The sequence below is a fragment of the Sciurus carolinensis genome, chromosome 13 (genome assembly GCF_902686445.1).
Source record: "Sciurus carolinensis chromosome 13, mSciCar1.2, whole genome shotgun sequence".
Taxonomy (NCBI): domain Eukaryota; kingdom Metazoa; phylum Chordata; class Mammalia; order Rodentia; family Sciuridae; genus Sciurus; species Sciurus carolinensis.
This window is the reverse complement of record NC_062225.1, coordinates 47,594,712-47,621,551: the sequence shown is the minus strand read 5'-3', so window position 1 is coordinate 47,621,551 and position 26,840 is coordinate 47,594,712. Positions and strand designations below refer to the sequence as shown.

At 35.9% G+C, this 26,840-nt stretch overlaps 2 protein-coding genes across 5 annotated transcripts in view; both read right to left on the bottom strand.

Moving 5' to 3' along the window:
- The window catches only part of Ppp4r3b (protein phosphatase 4 regulatory subunit 3B), a 65,423-nt gene extending 58,203 nt beyond the window's left edge, over window positions 1-7,220 (bottom strand). The window contains exons 1-2 of one of the 3 annotated variants that reach the window (XM_047522385.1): window positions 6,632-7,220; window positions 5,161-5,216 (exon numbers count right to left, since the gene is read on the bottom strand). In XM_047522385.1, the coding sequence (XP_047378341.1) occupies window positions 5,161-5,216; window positions 6,632-6,773 (198 nt within the window). In that variant the 5' untranslated portion in view covers window positions 6,774-7,220. The remainder of the gene's footprint in view (window positions 1-5,160; window positions 5,217-6,631) is intronic. The other 2 variants (XM_047522384.1, XM_047522383.1) reach the window with 2 other exon arrangements.
- Window positions 7,221-15,695: 8,475 nt separating this feature from the next.
- The window catches only part of Pnpt1 (polyribonucleotide nucleotidyltransferase 1), a 58,154-nt gene continuing 47,009 nt past the window's right edge, over window positions 15,696-26,840 (bottom strand). For both annotated transcript variants that reach the window (XM_047522954.1, XM_047522955.1), the window contains exons 19-28: window positions 25,069-25,175; window positions 24,553-24,624; window positions 24,385-24,448; window positions 23,431-23,514; window positions 22,727-22,810; window positions 21,803-21,909; window positions 21,664-21,719; window positions 20,535-20,613; window positions 17,474-17,521; window positions 15,696-15,984 (exon numbers count right to left, since the gene is read on the bottom strand). In XM_047522954.1, the coding sequence (XP_047378910.1) occupies window positions 15,829-15,984; window positions 17,474-17,521; window positions 20,535-20,613; window positions 21,664-21,719; window positions 21,803-21,909; window positions 22,727-22,810; window positions 23,431-23,514; window positions 24,385-24,448; window positions 24,553-24,624; window positions 25,069-25,175 (857 nt within the window). In that variant the 3' untranslated portion in view covers window positions 15,696-15,828. The remainder of the gene's footprint in view (window positions 15,985-17,473; window positions 17,522-20,534; window positions 20,614-21,663; window positions 21,720-21,802; window positions 21,910-22,726; window positions 22,811-23,430; window positions 23,515-24,384; window positions 24,449-24,552; window positions 24,625-25,068; window positions 25,176-26,840) is intronic.

The following is a 26,840-nucleotide window of genomic DNA, read 5'->3' as shown; positions in this document are numbered from 1 at the left end:
CTTATTGCTTCTTTCCAATTCCACAGACTAACATTAAGATTCTGGATCACATCACTCCCCTATTCAACTCTTCAAAAGCTTTCAAACTTAATAAAAAAAAATCCAAACTAGAGCTAGGTACAGTGGTGCACACCTGTAAACCCATGCCACTTGGAAGGCTGAGGCAGGGGGATCACAAGTTTGAAACCTTCCTGGGCAACAGACTTTGTTTCAAAAAAACTGAAACGAAGAAAAAAAAACAAAACAAACTAGAGATAGTGACCACAAGCAACACTCAATCATGTATTATTGAATGAATGAATAAATGTAGACAGTTCAGCAAGGCTTAATTTTAAATTGTTTTTAATATATATCTATTCCCTCAAAGGAGATCCCCTCTTGCAGCTAAAAATTGATGATTTTTAAATTAGAACCTCCTTTTCTAAATTGCTACCTAACCACTAGTCCCAGATGTTGTTTGTAAGACTTTTCCTTTATTTATTAATTTTTTACTACCACTTCAAAGCCTAATGAAAAACAGCAAGACACATTAAGGGAGATTCTATGGACAATTGTGTGCATTTCTGTTTACACATTCATACTTATGTATATACACACACACACACATTTTTATATTATGTATATATATGAAATTGATAATACTGGTGGTTTTTTTTTTTTTTTTTGAGAGTCTCCCTGAATTGTCCAGGCTAGCCTCAAACTTGCTAGCCACTGAGATTATAGGCATGCGTTATCACACCCAGCATGTGAGTGGCCTTTAACAAGGAAACTGTATGGCTAGAGAAGATTTTGTTAAACACATTTTGAAGCCCCAGCAACTGAGGAGGCTTAGGCAGAAGGATAACAAACTGGTGGAGAGGATAAAATTTAGCAAGACCCTAAACAAATTAACAAGACCCTATCTCAAAACAAAAAGTAAAAAAAGGGCTGGAGATGTAGCTCAGTGGTAAAACACCCCTGGGTTCAATCCCCAGTACCTCCCTCCCCACTTAAAAAAAAAAAAAAAAAAAAAAAAAAAAAAGACTTGCATTTTTAACCATTCATTACAGTCAAAATAGTTTTTTTTTTTTTCAATAATAAGCCTCAAAATTAATGATTAATGTTAGCCTAATCAATTTCCCATTTTATTCCCCGGAAAGACTCAAAAACTCTACCTGTGACCTTTGACTCTATCTTGTTCATATTTAATCATTCATCAAATCTTCTAGCACTTTCAGGAAAATATATTGGATCTCTGTTCTTTTCGAGTTCATAAATCAGACTTTCATGTATTTTGATTATTGCAAAAGGTCTTGCTACCCAAACTACTTCTGCTCTGTCCATCATTTCATTATTCATGACACCGTCATACTGTTTTCCTTAAACACATTATTAGTTTCATTATCTTATGTCCTTAAAAAAACCTATAGCAGCTAGGTGTGGCACAACACACCTGTAATCCCAGCTATTCAGCAGGCTGAAATGAGTCAAGGTCAAGGTCTGCCTGGATAACTTAGGGAGACCTTCTCTGGGGGGAAGATGGGGATGTAGGTCAGTCATATAGCACCCCTGGGGTCAATTCCCAAACCACAGGAGCAAGAAAACCCAGGCCAATAGTTGCCCCCCACCCTTAAAGCAAACTAAGCTCTCAAAAAACTTCCATCTTTTGTAGCTGGTACACTAATTCCTTACCACCACGGTTCCTTTAGCAGTAACTGCCACGAAGACTGAAATTTTTCTTACTGATTCTAACATATAAATTCATCCCATTTCTAATTTTCTACTGCCCAAAGTTATGAAATATGTTTATTGTTTATAATATTTTATGTTGGCATATACCTGTTATACAACCCCAATCAAGACTCTTAACCTTTCTGTACCTTAGCTGCCTCTCCGTTATATATCTTTATGAGGACTGGGTTAAAATACTTCACTAGCATTATCATCATCATCATTCAGCAACTGTTTCATTTGTGACATCCTCCAATAAAACTGAGGTGAGGATTTCCCTCTATGTTATTCCTGTACCTGATTAACACACAACTGTGTTAAATATAACAAGTGTACATACATTCTTATGACTCTGCTTTCCATTTCATCAAGATCAGTCGAATTGCTTTTAAATAACTTAAAAATTTTGACACACATACCAGGCACTTTTTTTCATGCTGTATTGTATAATCATTCTCTTTCCAATGTGTTTAAAGACGTTATAACAAGTTTATTAGCAAAGGACATCTCCTTCCCATTAACTTCTTCAATATTACAAATAGTAAGGAAAAAAGCAATTTGAATGATATTCAACTCATCCAAACTTATTTTAAGCCCACAATTCAGTACTTTTGGTGATGGGGGAAAAAAAAAAGATGGATTCTGAATGCACAATTTACTAACTGGCTTATTTTAGAACCATAATCTTAAGAATATTAAATACTGCCAGGAGCAGTGGTGCACACGCAATCCCAGTGACTTGGGAGGCAGAGGTAAGAGAATCACAAATTCAAGGCAGGTCTCAGGAATTTATAGAGACCCTAAGCAAATTACCAAGACTCTGTCCCAAATAAAAATAAAAAGAGCTAGGAGTGTGTGTCAGTAGTGATTTCCCCTAACCCCGAGGGGTTCTAGTCCCAGTTTAAAAAAAAAAAAAAAAAAAATCCCCTCTGAATTTAATATGTTTAATGTAGCAAAATCTCCTATAAATACCCCATTCACTAATATTTTAATTAAAACTCCCTAAAAAATAATCTACTAAAGTAAATTACTGGAAAATTCAAAGACTGACGTTTAAAAATTAATTCTAGTGAATAAAAAATACTAATATATTAGGACATCTCAATTTGTATAACTTTGTAAAAAGTGCAAACCAAATAAGATCTTGGTGAAAATATGAAAACCACATCTACTACAAAGAAACTAAATTTAACACTGATTTCTTTTAGTAAAGTACCCTTAGGTAAAAATAAAGAAAATAAAAAAACTGGTTATTCCACTTGAAGGTTTTTCATTCCTTTACAAAGTTTTTCATACCAAAGAATTTCCTGATGAACCTTAATGTTATGTAGTAAAAGTATTTTCATTAAAACAAAACAAAATAAAAACTAGCAGGGAGAAGTGGTGCACTCCTATAGCCCCAGCGACCCAGGAGGATGAGGCAGGAAGATTGTAAGTTTGAGGCCAGTCTCAGCAACCTAATGAAATTTGTATCAAAATAAAAAAATAAAAAGGGTTAAGAATGTGGCTCAGTGGTTTAGCAACCCAAGGTTTAATTCATGTACCAAAAAATGGGGGGCGGGGGTGGGGAAAGGGGTTGGGATATATAGCTCAGTGGTAGTATGTGCAAAGCTCTGGGGAAAAAAAATGCTCAAGGTATGGGAAACACCTTTAAGTATTCAATTCATGACAAATGTTTAATCTGATTCGTCACCATAAAAAGACACATAACATTTTCTAGTAGAGGAAACATCTATTAATTCAATACTAAAAATTTAAAATATTTTGAAGAACTAATTAAGAATGTATTGCATACATAAAAGGTTTTTAACAATATAACTTTTATTAACCATCAGTTGTGCAATAGCCATAACTTTATTTCTTTTACTGTGAAGTGAGTATCTGTTTCTGGGCATCCTCATTTCCAGAGATCTTGTAGAAAGTAGGCCTGATGCTATAAATGTAATCCTAAAATAATTCTTTTCCTTAAAAAAAATCTCTGCCATAATAATTTTATATACTACACATACACAAAATGGAAATAATCCAAATGTTTGGTGGGTGTATATCACACATTAGAATTCAATAGTGTGGGCTGGGGTTGTGGCTCAGTGGTAGAGTGGTTGCCTGGCCATGTGTGAACCACTGGGTTTGATTCTCAGCACCACATATAAATAAATAAATAAAATAAGGGGTCCATCAACAACTAAAAAAATGTTAAAAAATACAACAGTATTTAAAAAAAAAACCCAACTATATCTACATATCTACATTAACACAAAAATCTTTGAAATAAATAAGTGAAAAAATGCAAGTTGCAGAATACACCTAAGAATATATAACAGTTGTGTAAAGTTAAAAAAAAAAGACTACGTATTATTTTTGGGTACATATACATGCAGAAAAGGTCCTAAACCATCTACAAAAAAAGAATATACATCAACTTTAGAACAGGGTTATTTACAGGAGGGTAGAGAATGGATAGAATGGGATGGATACAAAGGGGGTTTACCTGTATCCACAATATTCAACATTACAAAAAGATTTGAAACAAATACCGCAGAATTTTTTTTAAACTGGAAATTGAATCCAGGGGCATTTTTCCATTAAGTTACAACCTCAGTCCCAACCCCCTTTTAAAAAATCTGAAATAGAGTCTCTCTTCACGGCTTAGGGCCTCATTAAATTGCTGAGGCTGGCATTGAATTTGCAACTCTCCCGGCCTTAGCCTCCTGAGTTGCTGGGATTACAGGTATGTGCCATCGTGCCTGGCAAATATGGCATAATGTTAACACTATTAAATCTGGTGGTGTTACAGATACCCATTATATTATTCTCTAAACTTTTTAATTATGATACTTTTCATAATAAAAATGAAAACATTCACACAAAAAAGTTTACTCACTACTACCATTTTCAGATTAAATAGTTAGGCACCTTAAAACAGCAGTTTTCTTTCCCAAAATAAGACAATAAATGTTTATGGAAAATGCTACATAAATGGCAATGTACATGTCTATAAAGTATCCACTGATTATTAAAAAATATGCAACAATTAGAGAACAGGACTTAAATGCTTCTACTTCAAAAACTTTTACTGGAGTTACAGGATCTAATTCCACATTAGGAACAGGCTTCCCTTTGAAATTTCTTTTATACTATTTCCTTCAAAAGTGATTCTGAATAAAACATTTAGTGGAGGAGGTATAGAAGAGCTCTAGCTTACTGTAGTTAAGTCTAATGAATACATTGTATTCTAATATAAACTAAACAGTGGCTCAATTTAATAACTTACTGCCAGTACAAAAACTTTTGATTTTCAGTATTAATCTGTCAACATGAAATGGAAACACACATGGTCTCTTTGTTTACCAAGTATTTTTCCTTGTCAGGAAAGCTTTCCCATCTTTGTCAGATTACTATTTCCTTGATCACAGATGAAGTCTTTCAAATTAATAAACAACTACTTGCCTGTTGTTTCTGATATGCAGTGTTTGGATTTATCTTTGATTCTAAGAGTAGTGATCCTGAAAGATAAAAAAAAAAAGTCTCATATTATAAAACTGTGAATAAAAAAAATAACACATTAAAAAAGTAACAACCAAAAAAACTTTTCAGGGCAGGGGTTGCAGCCAAGTGGTACAGGACTTGCCTTAACATGGTCAAGGCCCTGTGTCAATCCCTAGCACTACATACAACATAAAAACCCCAAACTGATCATGTCTTTTCACCCTGCTGAACACCTGAAGCAATAAAATATACTTAATTTACATGTTCTCTTCAGATCTATGCTTCATTATTTAATTTACAATATTTCATTGTATCCCCATGTACTCTTAAAGGAAAAAAAAAAAAAAAAAAGAAAGAAATACATCTAAAACCAACACCCAGACCATAAAGATGAGATGGAATGTTTAAGTTTCAATGAAATGAAAATTTTAAGGCCTAAATGACCATCTGAAATAAAACTTTAAAAGAAGTTGCTTTACTGCATTTTCAGTTTAAAAAATAGAACAAATTAAGAAGGACCACGACGAAGATCTATAAGTACTCAGTATACAAATTAGTGTTGCACTTATCCTTTCCCCAACCCTAAGAACAAAAGAACACCTTATAATTCAGAAACAAATGCCCTTGACTATTTAAGAGGAAAAGTGCGAGAGTGCACTACTACAAGAATAAATCTAGGATTGTGAATTTTCTATTACCTTAGTTGTTCAAATGGAGGCATTCTAATTATACTGCAAAGGTGTTTTAATTATGGCCATATATTTTATATTTTAAAAATACTTCACATAACTCGTTTCATCAATCAACGAATACGAGTTTACAATTTGCTTCGGTGCCCCAACTTGCTTAGATTGTGAGGTATCCGCTTTTTCATAGCACCTCTACAAAAGCAGCTCGGAGGAATCACAGACTAAGGATGTATGTGTTTGTGCGTGCACATGTATCGTGGCAACGATCTGCAATAACCCCAGGAAAAGGGGCCTTTTGGTTTTCCCCAGCACCTGTCGACTGTAGCAACTAAGCCCGCTGCTTAAGTCTGATGTTAAAGAAAAATTAAAAGGTACTCATAAAAGTTTCGCTAAACCTTTTGTACAAGACACACAATAGATAAGAATAAAACTGACGGGGGTGTCAGCTCCCCAGGGCTAGCAGATCCCTATCGCGTCTCTTACTACTTCCTCCCACTCTCTCACTCCAAAACCTCTTCAAAGGAGGGACTGGAAAGGAAGGAGTCAAATCCTTAATAGGGATGGGAGGCGGGGGAACGCAGAATCTGCGTCTGACCGAGGGTAAAACCAGGCAAAGGAGTTTGTTTTTACCATAAGAGCAGGCTCAACACCAATCGCTGTCCTAAGAGGTGGTAATAAGAGTAACCGGACTTAGGGCCGCACCCCAACGGAAGAGACTTATTCTTTGGTCCCAATAACCTTACCGTCGGACTCTGCCCGAACCAACAGCGACATCCCCTTGAGCTCCTCCACATAAGTGGAGGAGACGTGCCCGGTGCCTCGGTCATCCCATTGCCGGTCTTCGTTCAGGGTATAAACCTTCACTCGTCGCCGTGTATCCGACATAGTGGCTGCTGTCCCCACTGTTGCGGCCGCCGCCTCCTCGCTCACCTCTTCCGCGACCCTCACTCTTGAGAGACAGCAGTGACGGCGGCGGCGGCGGCGGCGGTGGTGGTGGCAGTGGCGGCGGCGGCTCTGGAGAGGCCCGAGTTCACCATGGCTCCAGAGGTTCAGCCGCGAAAAGGGTTGACAAGAGCCACTGAGACCCCTACACTCGGAGCCCCCGTTATCTCTTACTTCACCCCCGCACACCTCCACCCTCCCGTTCCTTTGCCCCCCAGAGCTCGCTCGCTCTCCCGCCGCCGCCGCCGCCGCGGTAACTACTACAGATCCGCCATCTTGTAACCCGATTCTCTCTGCCTTTCTCTTCCTCCTACAGCAGGCTCGCACGGGCTGTCCTAGCAGGGGCTACGGCGGCCGACGAGTCCAACGCAAGGAACCTCCACCTCCGCACGCGCTTCCCGAGCCGGAAGGCTAGGCGCTATCGCGAGGAGGGGTGCGACCGGGGTGGGAGGGCCTAAGTAGGGCTTCCTCTTCTTCCGGCCTGCGCGAGGTCTCGGTTGGGCGGGAGGTTCTCGCGAACTCCCCGCCTCCTCTTGCGCCGCGAGATTTCTGTTTGTGGGGCGCGTGAGAGCCCAAGTGTAACTCGGAATTGGTAGTATTGCTATTGGCACGCGGACGAGTGATGAGCTCAGGGACCTAATTCTGAGGAAAAAGCAGAGGCAGATTGGGAAGTACACATCCTCGAACAGGACTAACCCGAAGCAGAAAGGGAAGAGACGTGCTTGCACTCTTAATGGAAATTCACGTCAGCCAAAGACAAAATTTAAACTTTTCTGTGAAGACGAAGGAACGTGGAGCGCTTTCAGCCGAACTGAAACTCGTTACAGAATTTATTACATTTGAGTATCTGTACAGGAAATGTTCCATGGATACTGAAATCTTAAGATTCTATGTCCTACAAAAGTGTGTTCACAGTTTCCTGTTTCCCGCCAATGGTTTTTACCATTAATCTTTTAGTAGCTGGCCACTTGAAAAGCATCGTTTCCGCTTCATGAAACAGGGTCGAAAAATAAATCTGCAGATAAGGGAAGTGGCGGGGAGTTACCTTCCTAGCCCATCAAAGATTGGCTATCTTCGAGTTTCTCCTGCGGGCACTTCCTGAGTTTTCTGACTTGCGCACTGAATAAACGAAGGAGGAATTCTCTCAGCATTCGTATTATTATACGTTGTGCAGTGGATACAGGTGACTTACTGGACCATAGTAGCATGTCGTTTATTTCAGTCCCTTTATTCGTCCTCTACCTCGGTGCCTCAACTTGACAGTCGGTTCTTTACAACGCGAAACGTGAAAACCGAGGTGCATACCTTGACTCTGCTGTGCATTTTGGGAGTTGTAGTCATTATTTATCAATGGTCTTGTCAAAACGTGTTCATGTTTTGACCAGATTACTTATGTGTGAATACTCTTTTTTTAGAACACTAAAAAGTGTGAGTGTCTTACACAGAAAAGACGCGTGGCAAAAAATTAAATTCTAATTTGAAAATCTGGATTCAGCTGGTCGTGGTGGCGCAGGCATATAATCCCAGTGACTGGGGAAGGCTAAGGCAAGAGGATCCAAGTTCAAGGCCAACCTCAACAATTAAGAGAGGCCCTATAGGGAATTTAGCAAGTACCTGTCTCAAAAAAAAAAAAAAAAAAAAAGGATAGGACTGGGGATGTAGCTTAGTGGTAAAGTGCCCTGGTTTCAATCCCTAGAACTAAGGAAAAACAAAAACAAAAAAACAAAACAAAACAAAAAAAACACATGAAATCCGGATTGATAGTTTTTTTTTTTTTTTTAAACCTATAAGGGACCTCAGAAAATGAACTTGAATTAATCCAGGTAGATGGAAGTATGGGTAGATGAATGTGGCTGTGCCTACCTGTAATCCCAGCAATTAGGTGGCTGAGGCAGAAAGATCCAAAGTTAAAGGCCAGCCTCAGCAATTTAGCAAGACCCTAAACAACTTAGTGAGACCCCACTGCAAAACTTAAAAGGAGCCAGGTGTGGTGGTACACACCTTTAATCCCAGTGGCTCAAGAGGCTGAGGCAGGAGGATTGTGAGTTCAAAGCCAGCCTCACACTTAGCGAGGTCCTGAGCAACTTAGTGAAACTGCCTCTAAATAAAATATATAAAAAAGAGCTGGGGATGTGACTCAGCGGTAGAGTACCCCTGGGTCCAAATCCCCAGTACTATACACACGAAATAATAAGTAATAAAATATTGAGAGAAAACCCATATGATCACCAGATGCAAAAGTGGTAATTTATAAAATTCAATGTACAATGCTGGGTGTGGTGAAACACACCTGTAACCCTCGCAACTGTAGGCTGAGGCAGTAAGATCGAAAGTTCAAGGCCACCTCAGCAACTTGGCAAGACCCTATCTCAAAAATAAATAAATTTAAAAGGGGTTGTGGCACAGTGGTTAAAAACCCCTGGGTTCAATCCCCAGTAAAACAATAAATAAATAAAATGTACAGTTCCTGGAGAGTTTAGATATTAGGAAATACCCTAAATTCAGTAAGTGGAATATGTCAGGAATTAGAAACAGGTATTTAACACTGGAGACATGACTGTTAAAATCAGGAACAAAACAAGAATCACCACTATAATTCTGAATAGTCCTGGAGTTACTAATCAATGTGATGAAATTTAAAGAGGGTGGCGGAGAAAAAAATTAGCGGATAATCATCTAAAAAACAATTTTTAAGTTGTTTTAAAGCAATCAGGACTGGACTAGGAGTGTAGCTCAGTGGTAGAACTCTTGCCTAGCATGTGTAAGGCCGTGAGTTCAATTCCCATTACAGGGTGGGGCATAGGTGGTATTAAGACTAATTACTGAACAGTAACTGCATGGGCATGCCAAAATAAATAGCTTTCTCTCCCAGTGAAAAGCTGCTATGGTGTGAGCTCATTTCCATTGCTGCCAGTTGTAGGCCATGACTTTCCTAGGCAGTGAGTTTGCCCCAACCCCTGTAGTTCTTGCTAAGGTTAATCTCCCCCCCCCCCCCCCCCCAAAGTGCCTAAATCAATGAAGTTTTATTTAACCAGCCTAATTCCAGCCTTGTTAATCTAATCCCAAGTGTAATCTGCTGGCTCCTGATAGTACATACTAGTTAATTTCAGTTTTCAATATGTAGTTCTTCCTCCTTTATCAGGCCCAGCAGTCCCCAGATTATACTGAGATTTAAACCTGGTTTCCATGGCTTCACAGCCAGGAGAGGACATAATATCAATTGTGAAAGAGGTTTTTTACAGGGAGGTTAAGTACTTCTGCAAGCTCTGAGGGTACAGAGGTGTCTTTAGAACCCATATCCTAAGGTTCCCATCGAATTTCAAAGCTTCAGGTCTTTCCAACCAGGATCTATAGAGCTCTGTGACCATCAAATCCCATGTCTACTCTTGCACTTCAGGAAATAAGAGCCTCTTTGTTAAGCTCCAGGGAGGGCCCCAGGCTCCCCAATTTAGCCTTTAACTGACATAGCCTCAGTTTCTCCTTAACCGTCTACAAAGTATTACTTGCCTTGTAATAAATAAACATTGTTTTCCCCATATCTCTCAAATGTCTGAATTGTTGCTTAGGCAATATAAGTCCTCTTTTGAAATGTTTTCTATGTAACTACTGGTGACGTCTTCCGCACGAGGGTGGCCACCTTATCCCAAGGACTGAGGAAAGCCATTCCACCATTTTCAAATCTCATCTTGCTGGTTTTTTGCACCAGTGTACCACCTATGTCAGCTCTGGTCCTCAGAGAAGCAGATGCCAGGAAAGGATTATGGTTGGCCCTCTGTATTCATGGGTTCTGTACCTACAAATACAAACAACCTTGGATGGGAAACATTGTATTATATTTTTATTTTATTTATTTATTTATTCATACATACATACATACTAGGGATTGAACCTAGGGGCAAGAAGTCCATGGAATTAAAGGGGACATGTCTACCTGAATCTCACTATCCACTTTGTAGCCTTTCTAGGATCTGCTAAGTCCTTCTGAGGAGTGGCTCACTAGTGACTATATTTAGGGAGTGTAGACAGGTCTTGGATATAAGTCTGGGGTGTCCTCTCACATTGGGTTCAAAATTTGTCTCTCTAAAGCTTTCACCCAAGACATGTTATTTTTGTCTGGGCTCAGAATACATTTTGTCTACATCAATCACAGCAATTATTGGGTATTTACTGTTATGTATAACAACTTAATTCAAGTTCATTTTCTGAGGTCCCTTATAGGTTAAAAAAAAAAAAAAACTATCAATCCGAAATTTTTTTTTTTAAATTAAAAAAAATTTTTTCTAGTTCTGAAACCGGGGCACTTTACCACTAAGCTACATCCCCAGTCCTTTCCTTTTTTTTTTTTTTTTTTTGAGACAGGTACTTGCTAAATTCCCTATAGGGCCTCTCTTAATTGTTGAGGTTGGCCTTGAACTTGGATCCTCTTGCCTTAGCCTTCCCCAGTCACTGGAATTATATGCCTGCGCCACCACGACCAGTTGAATTCAGATTTTCAAATTAGAATTTAAATTTTTGCCACGTGTCTTTTCTGTGTAAGACACTCACACTTTTTAGTGTTCTAAAAAAGAGTATTCACACATAAGTAATCTGGTCAAAACATGAACACGTTTTGACAAGACCATTGATAAATAATGACTACAACTCCCAAAATGCACAGCAGAGTCAAGGTATGCACCTCGGTTTTCACGTTTCACGCTAAAGGGTTGTAAAGAACCGACTGTCAAGCTGAGGCACCGAGGTAGAGGACGAATAAAGGGACTGAAATGAAGGACATGCTACTATGGTCCAGTAAGTCACCTGTATCTAAGTTTCTCCATTAATCTAAGTTTCTTGGTATTTCCTTAACCTTTTTATGAATATTTCTTTTCCCAGGAGCAGGCTCTTGGCAATTCTCTGACCAGTTTCTTTTATCAGGTTTAGGGTTACCAGATTTAGCAAATAAAAATACTGGACACAATGTTAATTTGAACTTCAGATAAACAAGGAACAATTTTTTTGTTAAGTATTTAGCAAATATTGCATGGGATATGCTTACACCAGAAGACATTTATTCTAAAGTAATTTGGCATACTATTATTTTGTATATGTGTGGCACTGGGTATTGAACCCAGGGACACTTGAACACTGAGCTACATCCTCTAACTTTTTTTTTTTTTTTTTTTTTTTTAATTTGGGACAGGGTCTTGCTCCATTGTGGAGGTTTGCCTTGAATTGGCTATTCTCCTGTTTCAGCCTGTGTGTGTGTGTCACAGAGCCTAGCAGCATACTGTTATTTTGACAATCCTAGTCAGGTTTAAACACTTCCCTCAGATGACCTTATCATTTTCTCAATCTTAGGGACAGTAACATGCTACAGGATATCCCCCTCCCCCCCCCTGCTAGGAAAATAAACTTGTAGAGAAAAATAAAGCAGTTGTGTGGAAAGAAGCACAACTGTGAGGTCAGGAGATTCTGTGGAACAGAGGAATTGCTTTGATTACTTGTAAATCCTAGTTCTGCGATGTGTGTGTGACTTGGCTACTATGAAATAAACTCACAGTCCTATAATAAATTCCCCCCTTTGCTTTAGTTTAACTTGGGTTGTCCTCTGACCCTTGATGCCCAATGAGTTCCATTTCTGCTATTGTCCTAGCCCCAATTTCTTATAAGCCTGGAATTTTGTAAAAGCCTACCAAACTTTTCATATGATCCCAGTGTCTACCTCTTCCTTGGAAGTAACCAAGCTTAAATGATTAACACTTTGAAAATATTATCTTGAATTGGCTATATCCTCTAATATAAGATTAAGGCATAAAAAGCAGCTGAGTGTGGTGGTGCACACCTGTAATACCAGCTTCTGGGCAGACTGAGGCAGAAGGATTCCAAATCCAAGGCCAGTCTGGGGAACTTAGTGAGACCCTCTCAAAATACAAAATAAAAAGAAAAAAGGGATGGGGATATTGCTCAGTGGGTAGACTGCCCCTGAGTTCAATCTCTAGTACTGGGAGTGAGGTAGGGAAGACACGAAAAGGCTATTCTTTAAAAAAAAAACAAAAAAAAAAAAAAAAAATTTTTTTTTTTAGTTGTAGATGGACATAATACCTTTATTTATTTATTTTTATGAGGTGCTGATGATGGAACCCAGTGCCTCCCATGTGCTAGGCAAGTGCTCTACCACTGAGCTACCACCCCAACCGCGAAAAGGCTATTCTTTTATTTTTAAAAATTATATTATTTCAACTGGGGGTTGAAACCAGGGGCTCTTTACCAATGAGGTACATCTCCAGTCCTTTTTATTTTTTGAGACAGGGTTGCTAAGTTGCTAAAGTTCTTGCCAAATTGCTGAGGCTGGTCTCAAAATTGCCATCTTTCTGCCTCAGTCCTCCCAAGTCTTTAGGATGACAGGCATGCACCACTGTGTCTGGCTGTTCTAACTTTTAAACCTACAATACCAACTGAAAATGAAGTTGCTTAGGCCTCTATCTGAAATTATTTCTCCCAAATAGCTGCATATGTCTCTCCTCCACTTCATTTGGGTCTCTGTTCAAATGTTATCTACTCAGAGAAGATCTTCAGGATCATTTTATCTAAAATAGTAACTTCTTACTGCTCTACCCCCTTACACAATTGTCTTCATTAAAGCACTTACCACCACTTCACATGTTGTGTACTTATTTACTGTCAGTTTCCAGTCACTAGAATGTTAGCACTGGAACTTTAGTTGCTTTGCTTACTGACACACCCCCTGCACAAAATATAGTGCTTGGCACATAAGTGTTGAATAAATGAATGTTATGCTTGGCTGAACTGAACTAGGAAAGAGGTGGATATTCATACTTCCACCTTAGATTTAGAAATTTAAGATATTCTGTAAAAGAAGAAAAATGGTTGTACAAAAACTGTAACAAATCAGTAATTCATGGAATGCATGTCAACAAAATTCATAGAGGCTTAAGTCTTAAAAGTGCCTGAAATGAGAGCTGGGTGTGGTGATGGACTCCTGTAATCCCAACAGCTCAGGAGGCTGAAACAGGAGGATCTTGAGTTCAAAGCCAGCTTCAGCAAAAGTGAGGCTCTAAGTCCTAAGCAATTCAGTGAGACCCTGTCTCTACATAAAATACAAAATAGGGCTGGGGATGTGGCTCAATGGTTGAGTGCCCCTGAGTTCAATCCCAGGTATGCCTCCCCCACAAAAAAAGTATTTGCAATGAACTAAACCAAAGGATGGGTATTCAATTTAATTTGAGTTAGTATGAATCAGTTTATACCATGGTAGTCCTTAAAGAAAAACCCAACTGGAAAGTAAGAAAAACTTCCAAGATTTGAATGAAGATGAAAATAGGAGAAATTCAGATATAAAATGTAGATTCTTGGTTTAAGTAGAAATGGGAAGGCTTCTGGTAGTTTACACTTAGTGAACTACATTTTTACTCTGTGACACTATAGGTCTTTAGAGTTTAAAAACTAGTTTCATTTTTCTGAATTTTTAGCAGCTAGGTGCTTCTCTAAAAAAGAAAACAGAAAACTTAGGGAAAATAGAAGTTACATTCTGAATTTCTACCACTAAACATTGTATCTTAAAACAAAGAAGTAAAAGTGAGAATAAAAATATTTTTGTCACTGTTAACCAAAAACAGCCTATCAAATATAGAAAATTTTCATCTTTCTTTCAATTAATCTTCACTATTTCAGAAAGAATATCGAAATTATCTAACATGCTATTTTATATACAATATATATAATCAATGATGATTAAGTTAAATACACATATCTTAAAAATCTTTGCTTTGGCTAGCTAAATTTTTAATATTTTATGAACTAGTTAGCCTTGAGTTATGAATTGACATATATTTTTATCAGACTTATAAAAGAAATACACATTCTAAATGACTCCCATGTACCATTTACTTTTTTTTCTGAAATTATGTTTTAAATGATGGGAATGAGCAATAATTACATCAATAACAGCCATATGACTATTTCATAAACTTCTATTTATTAACTGAAAATCATGATTCTACCAGCTCTTATGTCAAGAATATCCATGTTGGCAAAATACACATTAGTAAATGATCTAGTTCTATTTTATGAGTATATGATTATTCTATGTTTGGTTATATTTAAAAAATCTATTCCCTCATTCTACTAAAAGTTCCATTTCTAAGATTACTCCACTATGTTTATGTTTTTGTGACCAATTTGAAAGATATCATATCATTTAAAATGGATTAAATTAGCTCTTCAGCTTCTTGTTGTATGTTTTTACATTTCTTTCTTTCTTTTATTTTTTTGGTACTGAGGATTGAACCCAGGGCCCTTTACCTCTGAGCTACATCCTCAGCCCTAGACTCCTTGATATATCTAGTAATTACTTGGAAGAAACAGGTCCTGCTTATTTCCAACAAAATGGAAAGTTCCAGTTTGTGAAATAGTTGTAGGCAAGAAAAGTTGTTGGGCAAAGAGGTAAAAGCCATAATATGACTAAGGGAAAACTTTACTACATATAAAGAAGACAAATAAGATATGTAGGCAGAGATCCATAATGACAGCATATGTGATCTATTATTTCTAAGCTTTTCAGGTATTTTATAATAATAGGAACAAAAGGGTAATCTTCCCTAAGATGTATATAAATGGTTTGCAATTAATTAATTAATCAAATCCAACAATACTATACCACTGATCTACACCAACTCTTTATTTTGAGACAGGGTCTTGCTAAATTGCTTAGTCTGGGCTCAAACTTGTGATGCTCCTGCCTCAGCTTGCCAAGTCATTGGGATTATAGGCATGTGCCATTGCACACTGCATGGTTTACTTTTAAACATAAATATATATTGATTTATATTATAAATAAAAACATGTTATTATTGCAACAAAAAATGGCACATAAAAGCGAGCATTTTAATATAAATGATTAGAATATATTTATACCATTTATAAATCTATACCTTAGAAGATCATACTAAAATTTTGCTCTATATAATACCACCCTAGAATTCTTAAAAAAAAAAAAAAATCACTGGGAAGAATTAGATGACTGTGAAATATGTTCTCCCATTACAATACTGCTTCTCTCATTCAGAGTTCTAACAACATTTGTAGCTGGAGACTGAAGCACTTTACGAGAAAGCCTCATTCTTCCATCAGCTGGATCACGTCCGAAGTATTTCACCTATGTTAAAAAAATTTACTTTTAATGTTACAGCACATTGATTAACCTCCAAAATTAAAAAGTACATGATCTAAATAAGGCAATGATTAAAATTTTTACTCATTTGCTGAAGACACAGCTCAGTGCTATGGAGAAGTATATACTTAATAAATTATTTGGTTAAGCAGTTAATATAAAAAAAAAAGGAGAGAGACAGGTCATTTAGTTTCTGATTATAACCTGTTGAACTCATCTGTGCCTTTTTATTGTCTCCAGGTCCCTATATTGGAAGACTAGTCAAAGCCATGGTGAATGATTCTTTCTTTCTTTCTTTTTTTTAATTTATATACTTTTTTAATATACATTTTTTTTTTTTGGTTGTTGATGGACCTTTATTTTATTTATTCATTTATTTATATGATTTATATGTGGTGCTGAGGATCGAACCCAGGGCATAACACATGCTAGGCAAGTGCTCTGACACTGAGCCACAACCCCAGCCCGAATGATTCTTGACAAGGCTTTCTGCACTAATTGTGCTACAAACTATTCTAGATTATGCTCAGGTCACTCAGATTTTCACTACTGCTCAGGAAACCAAGAGTTTATTTGGCTTCCCTGTGGAAAATGGAAGTTAGGGGGGAATGTGGAAGTTTTAAAGTCCATCGTGATGTCAAAAACAACTTTAAACAGAGATATGTCTTAGTTCTCCTTCTTTCCCTGGAGGCACCAAGAACAATGGGACTATAGGTCAGGAATAAACTAGTGGCCTTAGTTACTCAGGTCACAGGTATTAGGTATAACTGGAACAGAATGTGGCACAGCCAAAAACCCCAGAAAATCAGTAATGACTTCTTTCATCTACTAAAGGTACTACAAAAAAAAAAAATTATCAGCATTGTAGACTTGGACAACATGACTCTTATCAAGCTCAAAGTGGTGGAGAAACGAAGTCTCAACTCCTCAAAAACAATAGTAAAGGCTTCCAATAAGGTTAAGGATCAGATTCTTATATCTGTCCCCAAACTACTGAGTCTGCACTGCACAGTCAACACATTCATGTTTTCTTCTTCTTTTTGGTACTGAGGATTGAAACCAGGAGCACTTTATCACTAGGCTGCATCCACAGTCTTTTTTTTTTTTTTTTTTTTTTTTTTGAGACAGGGTCTCATTATGTTGATGAGAGTCTCCTTGAATTTGTGATCCTCCTGCCTTAGTCTCCTGAGTTGCTGGGATTACAGGTGTGTGCCACCACACCAGATTTCATGTATTGTTTAAAAGCTCTAAAGATGGCTACTGTTTTAGCTTAACTGTAAGTTCCTTGAGGGTAAAAACTGTGTCCTAAATCTTTAGTGAGTCTATATAAAGCAACCCTAAGGTTAAAATAGAACACTGCATATAAATAATACACATCATAGATGTTAATTCTATCCTTTCGACTTCTTGAAAACAAAATTAAAACTTCAAGTATAATTTAGAAAATTTAGGTTGAAAGTTTGAATACAAGTACCTGAATTTCTTGGCCAACTTCTAATCCTAGGGCAGTGGGATGTTTAATCTGAAAAAAAGAAACAAAAACGAAAAACACCATGTTAGAATACATTCTGGACAAAAGATTAATTGGTTTCTCTGATTATGAAATCTGCCAGTTGGGAATGGTGGTGCAAACTTATAAATCCAGCTATGTGGGAGGCTGAGACAGGAAGATTGCAAATTAGAGATCATGTTTCAAAAAAAAGGCTAGAGATGTAACTCAGTGATATAGTGCTTGGCTACATGTGTGAGACCTTGGTTCAATCCCCAGTACTCTGTCTCCACCTCCTAAATTTGTTAATTACAAAATTAAAGTAATATAGGGATATTGAGAAGAAATTAAAAGTCATCCAAAATCCTTCTACCTATAGATAACTACTGCTAACATTCTAATGAGTATCTCTTCAAATGTCTACTATGTACTGCTTTTATAAAAATGGGCCTTTTTTCATTCAATAATATGTTGAGAATATCTTTTCATATCAATAAATGAAGCATTACAGAGGAGTATACAAACTATATAATTTATTTAATTCCTTAAAGATGGTTATTTTATTGTAAATTCCCAGCATTGCAAATATTAATAATTGGTAAATTTAGGTGAAAGATATATGAGTGTTCTGTGTATTATTCTTTTAATTTTGCTGTAGGTTTAAAATTTTTCAAAATAAAAAGTTGAGCCAGGTGTGGTGGGGCATGCCTGTAATCCAAGCAATTTGGGAGGCTGAGGCAGGAGGATTCCAAGTTCAAAACCAGCCTCAGTAACTTCAAGAGACCTTATCTTAAAATTAAAAAAAAAAAAAGGGCTGAGGATGTAGCTCAGTGGTTAACCTCCCCTGGGTTCAATTCCCAGTATCACAAAGAAAAAGTTGAGGAAAAAACACAAAGTTTTGGGCTGGGGTTGTGGCACAGTGGTAGAGTGCTCACCTAGCATGCATGAGGTCCTGGGTTTGGTCCTCAGCACCATATAAAAATAAAATAAAGGTGTTGTGTCCACCTACAACTAAAACAAAATATTAAAAAAAACAAAACAAAACAAAAAAAAAAAACCACAAAACCACAAAACCCCAAAATTTTAGTGTTGCATCCATCCTTTAGTCATCTACTCTAATTATCTCTCAGAATAAAGTCCTATTTGTGGAACTTGTGGTATCAGAGACATTTATGAAACATTCTCTAGAGTTTGTCCCAAAGTTTGTCTCCTAATAACAGTATAGAGAATATCCTTCTTTTCCTAACTCACACTAGGAATTTTCATGTACTTGAAAGTTAAAAACATACTGATTTTATTGCATTTTAAAGAATTGATATTGATATTGAATACAATGATTGGCTTGAGAGAAAAAAATAAAAACAAAAAAAGCCTGGGATCAGTGGTAGGAGTACATGCCTGGCATGCACAAGTCCTTGGGCTTAATCAGCACCAAATAAATAAATAAATAAATAAATAAATAAATAAATAAATAAAGTCCCAAATGAAAATCAAAAAGCTCATCAATATTCTTTGCTCATTTTTCTATTGATATTCGTTTTTCTTACTGATATATAAAATCTGTGTATATTAGGCCCCTGTCATTTGTTACAAGCACATTCCTGTAGGTTGTTTCTCTTTCATCATTACTGTGATTTTTGCCATACAATTAAATAAAAAGTGCAGTTAGATTTTACCAATTTATTTACATTTTTCTGCCTTTGATATGATGAGAAAGAGTTCCTCAGCACAAATATCAAAATATTTTTATTTTCTTCTACAGCCCTCCTCCTAAAAAATTTTATTTCTCATTCCTATGATCTTCTTAAAAAATTTAGCTCTTTAACTTGGGATTTTGCTCTTAACTTGGGATTTTGGTATAAAAATGACTGAAGAGCCTACTTTATGATAACCAATTATATACAATGATACATTCAATAATTTGTATTTCTGTCTTCTTTTTTTTGTACTGGAGATTGAACCCCTGGGTGCTTAACCACTGAGTTACATTCCCAGTCCTTTTCATCTTTTAAAATTTGAGACTAAGTCCTGCTGAGGCTGGCCTTGAACTGATTCACCTGCCTCAGGCTTGAAAGTTGCTCAGAGTATAGTCAAGTACTGTTGTACCTGGCAATTTTTATTTCTTCATTGAGTGAAAAATGCTACTTTAAACATATATTACAGTGCTATTTATATAACTGGTTTTTTATTGGGGGGGTCTCTTTTTTGTTGTATAGATTATCTAATTCTGGGCCAATAATATTGTCTTTTATTTTCTATAGTTTTATATTTTAATATATAGTAAAATAGATACTCTTATCCTCTGACTCCTGTATTTTCATTGGATAGGCTTATATTATTAGTCTTTCAGATGTCTGAACTACAAAAAAGATTAATGAATTTAAAAACCTTTCATGAATTATCTTCCCATGATTGGTTGGTCAGTAGAAAACTGGGAAACCAGGGTTACATGTGGATAGTTTTAGTCACTGCTATATGCTAGTTCTAGGTGTTGTTCAACCTTAAAATGCTTAGGAGAAACAAATATCTGTGATAAATGATGTAAAATCTTTTGTCAGCAGTATCTGCTATTTTTGTTTTCTGTACTTAAACTAGTAATCAATAAAGTGTACATTTCTCACCGATCCAAGTAATTTCTTTCTTTTGGTACCAGTGATTGAACCTAGGAACACTTAACAACTGAGCCACATTCCCAGCCCTTTTTATTTTTTAAAATATTTTTTGAGTTGTCAATGGACCTTGAATTAATTAATTAATTAATTTATATATGGTGCTGAGACTTGAACCCAGTGCCTCACACGAGCTAGGCAAGTGCTATATCATGGAGCTACCACCCCAGCCCACCTTTTTATTTTTTAATTTGAGGCAGGGTCTCACTAAGGGCCTTACTAAGTAGATGAGGCTGGCTTTCAACTTGTGATCCTCCTGCCTCAGCCTCTCAAGTCATTGGGATTATAGGTGTGCCCCACCACGCCTGGTTAATCCAAGCAATTTCAACATGGTTATTTTCAGGCAGTTATAGAAATATTCAAATCTGAATTTTTACCTTTCGTTGATCAAGTTGTGTGTTATGAAGAAGTACTGCAGTCATATTTGGATATAGTTTTACCATTACTCCAGTGTCTCTATAAGAAGGGAATAAGCCTGGTTAAAATAATAAGTATATCTACTGACAAAACTCATAATGTTTTCCTAAAAGGAAAAGTAACAAAACAAAACAAAAGCCCACTCCAGAATATATTATAATCATAAAAATTATGATTACCTAAGACAGATATTTATTTTTCAACTGAAAAAAATACTGGTCATTAAAATAAAGAAAAATCCTTTAGAATATATATTCACCTATAACTTCTCTTTGTAACTTCCAAAATTTTTTGAAATGACATTACATATTTTAAAATAGCACAAAATATTAACCCATTAGAAGGGATTTAAGGAAGGGGCTAGATAAAATGGAAAAGTTAATTAATAAAGCTCTCTTTATTCTTCACTTCAGTCTACTAAGCTAAGCCATCCTATTTCTTATTTTTTATCTGCAATATTAAACACATTATCCCACTGCCTTTATTCATTTTAAATAGTTTTAAACATTCCTGCTACCTTTGGTAATTTCTTTAAAAAAAAAGGAATTTTGGGATCATTTTAGCTAGTTAAAAATGTTTTTGAAGTTGATATTGGCTTTTAAAAATGCATTAATTAAACATTAAGTAGTACTATTTTTAAAATAGTCAACTACTGGGTATAGTGATGCATGACTCTAATTCCAGCTCCTCAGGAGGGTGAGGCAGGAGGGTCACAGGCTGAAGGCAAACCTGGGAAAGTTAGCAAGATATTGTCTCCAAAATAGAATTTTTTTTTTTTAAATAGGCCAACAACAATGAAAAGAAAATATTGATTTTTGTGTTTTGGGCCTATTTATTGTTAATGGAAAAATTAAAATGGTAGAAAATTTGACTAAAGAAAAAAATTCAGAAGAACTTGTCACTGAAAATCTACAAACTACCAATCTCCTAGAAAAGAAAATTCAGTGCAACTTAAAAAATATTAATGATAATATGGTAACTGACATATAATCCAAACACTTTGTATTTTCAAAGTAAATAAATCAAATGTGAAGTTAACGTAGACTTGAAATCTTTTAAAATCCAGTGTAGTGTATTACTTGATAATACCTGATTTCAGTTATTGTGGCGGTATAAACTGCTCCGAACTCTAACTGTTGTTCTTGCTGTAAATTAAAATAAACCATAAGATTCATAAAGAAAACAAACAAAAAGTAGATAAAGAAATTAATATAAGATCTATACTTACATCATCTTTGCAGATTTCACTAATGAATTCTTTTGCTTCATGCATTGCACTGGGTGTTGGTGCAAATACAGAAAATGTTTCTTCATCCAGCTGATTTATAGTTACACCTTTTAAAAAGATAGTTTAGTTCCCAGCACCAAAAAAAAAAATCTTCAAGACTAGTCTGAAAGTCAGTATGAGAGCAAAGAGGGGAACTCAGAAGCAGCTGAGCAGGTTTCTGCTGTGTAATCATTGCTTTGGAAAGGGATCAATTCATGAACAAGCATACACTGCACACCTGCTATGTATCTGGCATTATACTAGGCTCTGGGGGTAAAAGCAGAGAACCAATGCCCATCATATCAGGGCTAATTTTTGAGGCTCTGGTTTTATTCTCTTAATTATGACTAGAAACTATACTAGAGCCCTTTCCTCACCTTTTTGTCTTTCTTTTTCTTATCCTGTAGATTGAATAAATGAATGAGGAACAAAATCATGTCAGTTTCTCATTCTTAACAACTAGCTATGGCAACTTTGCTTTTCATCCTTCTTCAATAACCTCAAAGCAGCTATGTATTAGGAAACCTAAACACTGCTTCCAGAAGAAACAAATTAAGGCATAACTATTTCTACATATATTTTAAATCATAACTTCTCTAAAGGGAAAATTAAAAATTATTCAGGAACAATCCATTTTAAAATGCTGCAAAAAAAACTTGAATGCTTGACCGTCCTTCTTGAGTACAGTTCAGGACTGAAAATTTACTGATTTATAAAGAGGCACAAAAAAACTCATAAGAAAGACATCAAATCCTTTCTCCTGGTTTTTCTGTTTCTCAAACACACACACACACACATACACATTTGGAGCAACATAGTAGAGATAAAATAGCAAAACTATATGGTCCAGCATTTAATAAAACCCAAATTTCATACAACTCTTACCTGTTTCAGCTTGAAGTTTTTTTAAATGATATCCACCTGGTCCAACAAATCTTGCTCGTTTTGATAATGGAACCTGAACAGTTTCTGAAATGCAATACAGACAAATACATAAATAAATCAAATACATAAACGAACCTAAAACATGTAAAAATATTTCATTATGAAACAGAAAGACAATGTTACTTGGTTAAAAATGCCCAGGTTTGAAGTATTTTTCTTTTATTTTTTAATTGATACATAAGAACATAAAATTGTATATGTTTATGGGTTACAAGATGATATTTCTATACACATAGTGTAATGTTGAAAAAAGGTAAACATATCTAAAATATTTATCATTTATGGTGAAAATATTCAAAACCCTTATAAAGTATTTTAGCAATACAAGTACTAGGAATATTTTTATTTTGCATGTGGAGTAAAAAAAATTAAAAACTTGTAATATACTTTCACATACTAATGTTTGTTATCATGAAATCAATATTCATTTGTTTGTTTGTCTGTTTGTACCAGGGACTGATCCCAGGACCCTTTATCCACTGAGATACATCCTCAGTTTTTTTTTTTTTTTCCAAGACAGGGTCTAGATAAGTTGCTGAGTCTTTGGAACTTGAGATCCTCTGGCCTCAGCCTCCTGAGTCACTGGCATTATAGTGTGCAGCACTGTGCCTGGCATAAAGTCAGTAATGATTTTAATGTATTACCTACAACAGGCCCATTTTCTTTTCTAGATGCTCGAGGTTTTGAAATAGTTTTGTTCATAATCTGCAATATCTCTTTCTTTGCCACTAAAAGGATAAAAACACAATAAAAGTTACAACCACATAACATGGGACCTGAAATAGCTGCATTCTGAGTCCCATGCCTCTCTGACCTGTACTGGGAATGGAACAGGGTCTTGTACATGCTAGGAAAGCGTTCTACCATGGAGCTACATCCCCAGCACTTTTCCTTCCTTCCTCCCTCCCTTTCTCCCTATTTTGAGACAGGGTCTCACTGAGTTGTCCAGTTTGGCCTTGAATACAGTGATCCTCCTGCCTCAGTCTCCTGAATAGCTGGGTTTTCAGTTATGCACCACCCTGCCTAGCTCACTTTTAGTTTTTATGGAATAAAATTCAAACTCTTTAGCTTAATAACCAAAGATCTCTCCAAATCATAATTATTTTGAAGATTCACTCACATTCCCTCCTTTATAAAGTCTATCTTAGATGCTTAATTGCTGAAAATCAAAATTTCTCTGGTCTCCAACTTGGAGGATTAGTCATATGCCCAATAATTAATACTTCTTGATCCCAGTTAAATTATACAAAATTCATTTTTATTTTTGCCATGCTGGTGATCAAACCCAGCATCTCATGTATACTAGGGAAGCACTCTATCACTGAACTATACCCCTAGCCATCCCCCCCCCACACATTTTGTTTTTTTTAAATTGGTACTTGGGATTGAACCCAGAGATACTTTGCTACTGAGCAGTTACATCCTGTCTTTTATTCTTCATTTTGTGACAGGGTGTCACTAAGTTGCTTAGGGTCTAAATTGCTGGGATTATAGGTGTGCACCAGCATGACTGGCTGAAATTTCATTTTTTAAGGCAATATTTTATAATAAGTCTAATGGAAATTATAGTTCCAGTTGACAAACTAGATACCTCTTACCTGATGCTTGTTGAATGGCTTCCATTACAATTTTCATTGGTATTCCAGGTAACTTAATATCAGCCTAATATGGAAGAACCAAAAATAAATGAATTAATTTTAAAAAATCCACTGATTCATAACATTATTTAAATACATAAAATGAGACAAAGTAGATTTTAAAAATACCTGTAATGCAGTTATTCCCTTATTAGTACCAGCTATTTTGAAATCCATGTCGCCATTGTAATCTTCAATTCCCTTTAGGAATTTAAGAAATTATGAAAAAGTTTTAAACAAAAACAAAATTCACCCAGAGTCACTGTAGAAGAATTTTAAAACAGCTTTAGAAGTAAAACCATGTCCTCTAAGACTAAGCATAAAGAAAAATCTCCTATATTAACTGCTGCTTCCAATTTGTGACTTTTTAAGCATGCAAATATTTTCAACAGAAACATTATTTTTAGATCATGTATTTCTCAATAAATGTATAAGAATTAATTTACAATTATCCTAAAGCAAGTCCTTATGGATACCTATCCTGTAAGGTGTATTTTTAACATACCCTTTAAAATCCAAGGCAATACACAGAAGATAAAAGAAAGAACCACTGTACCTCTCTTCTTTGAGAACCAGTATTCTTCCAAGCATATGCTATTTGTATAGTTTTCGCTGCTAAATATTTAAAACTGGGAATATACTTGCCAGAATATCTGTCAACAAACGATAATCTTCTATTTCACCCTTCTCAGGATTGCATTTGGTGACCAATCCTATTGCTACACCTGCCACAGCAGATGAAATCGGAACCCCTAGAAGTGAGAAAAGATTTTTTTGTGTAATGTGTGTATAAGCCTAACACATGTTTATATATTCTATTGACATTTACTTTAATGAAAAGGGATGGTGTTTCCGAAATTGACAATCACCAAAGCTAAGTTGAAAAGGTCTTAAAAAGTCCTCTAACTACCTCATGTCTTTTGGAAACTACACTAAAGTCCCTTAAAATAACTTTAAGAGGTGATCCCTGTACTTGGCACAAAACTCTCTCATAAGTGCAAACTTTATAATTCAAATGATTCATTGCTCTTGGTGTCTTCTTTTTGCTGAAAAATAAGCATGCATTTGGTGAATTCTTCTAGCTTGAACCCCTAATTCCACCTCCCCATGGCAACCAACACTAGTAGAATCTCCCAGATAATTTCTGTGTACAAGTATAAATGTAAACATAATTTTTCATTTTTTTTACTCAAGGGAGCAGGCTCCAAGCATTCATTATTCTGCACCTTGCCTTTTCTATTTAACAACTTATCTTGGGTAATAATACACTTTACCACACAAAGCTCTACTTTATTTCTTTGAATGACTATGTACTACTCCCCATATATATTTTTCCCACATGTTCCACATATTTTTATAAGTCACAAACAAATGAAATTGCTGAGTTAAAGGGCATTTGTATTTTACACTTGCTACCCTGTCATATTAAGTATAGAAGGGTACATGCTATTTTGAACAGTACCTAACTCTTACTAAACTTTTTGATCTCTGTCAATCGAAGGAGTAAAAATGGTTACTTTTAAAATCTTATTTGTTTGTAATAAGTGTGGTTGAACACATTCATGTTTATAAGCCTATTCATATAACTTATTTTGAAGAATTTTGTTCATGGCCTTCAACCACTTTTTACTTAGTAGTCTTTCCCTATCTTGTTTGTTCATTTTGCTTATAGTGATGTTTTTCTGAGTAGAATTTTTAAAGTTTATGTAATCCTGGCTCCTGGATTATACTTAAAGACATACTTCTCTAATATTTTGATAAAATCTTCCCTGTTTCATTTTTTAAAAAAGTTTATGATTAAATTACTTGAAACTTTATTTTTAGTATAAAGAAATGCGATAGGTATCGCATTCCATTCTAAGCAATCTCACCTAAACTCATTTTTATTTTTTAACTTTAAATTTTTTATTAACTATTTTTTTTAACAAAAATTTTCATACATGTATACAGGGTAATAATGTCTGTCTCAATCTACCATCCTTCCCATCCCCACCCCACCCACCCTCACTCCCCTCTGTACAATCCAAAGTTCCTTTGTACTTCCCTACCCATGCCCCACTATGGATCAGCAGCCACTTATCAAAGAAAACATTTGGCTTTTGGTTTTTGGGATTGGCTTCTTTCATTTAGCACGATATTCTCCAGTTCCATCCATTTACCAGCAAATGCCAAAATTCCATTCTTCTTTAAGGCTGAGTAATATTCCATTGTGTATATGTACCACATTTTCTTTATTCATTCATCTGTTGAAGAGCATCTAGGTTGGTTCCATAATTTAGATATTGTGACTTGAGCTGCTATAACATCGGTGTGGCTGTGTTATTGTAGTATGCTGATTTCAAGTCCTTTGGGTATAAACTGAGAAGTAGGATAGCTAGGTCAGATGGTGGTTCCATTTCAAGTTTTCTGAGGAATCT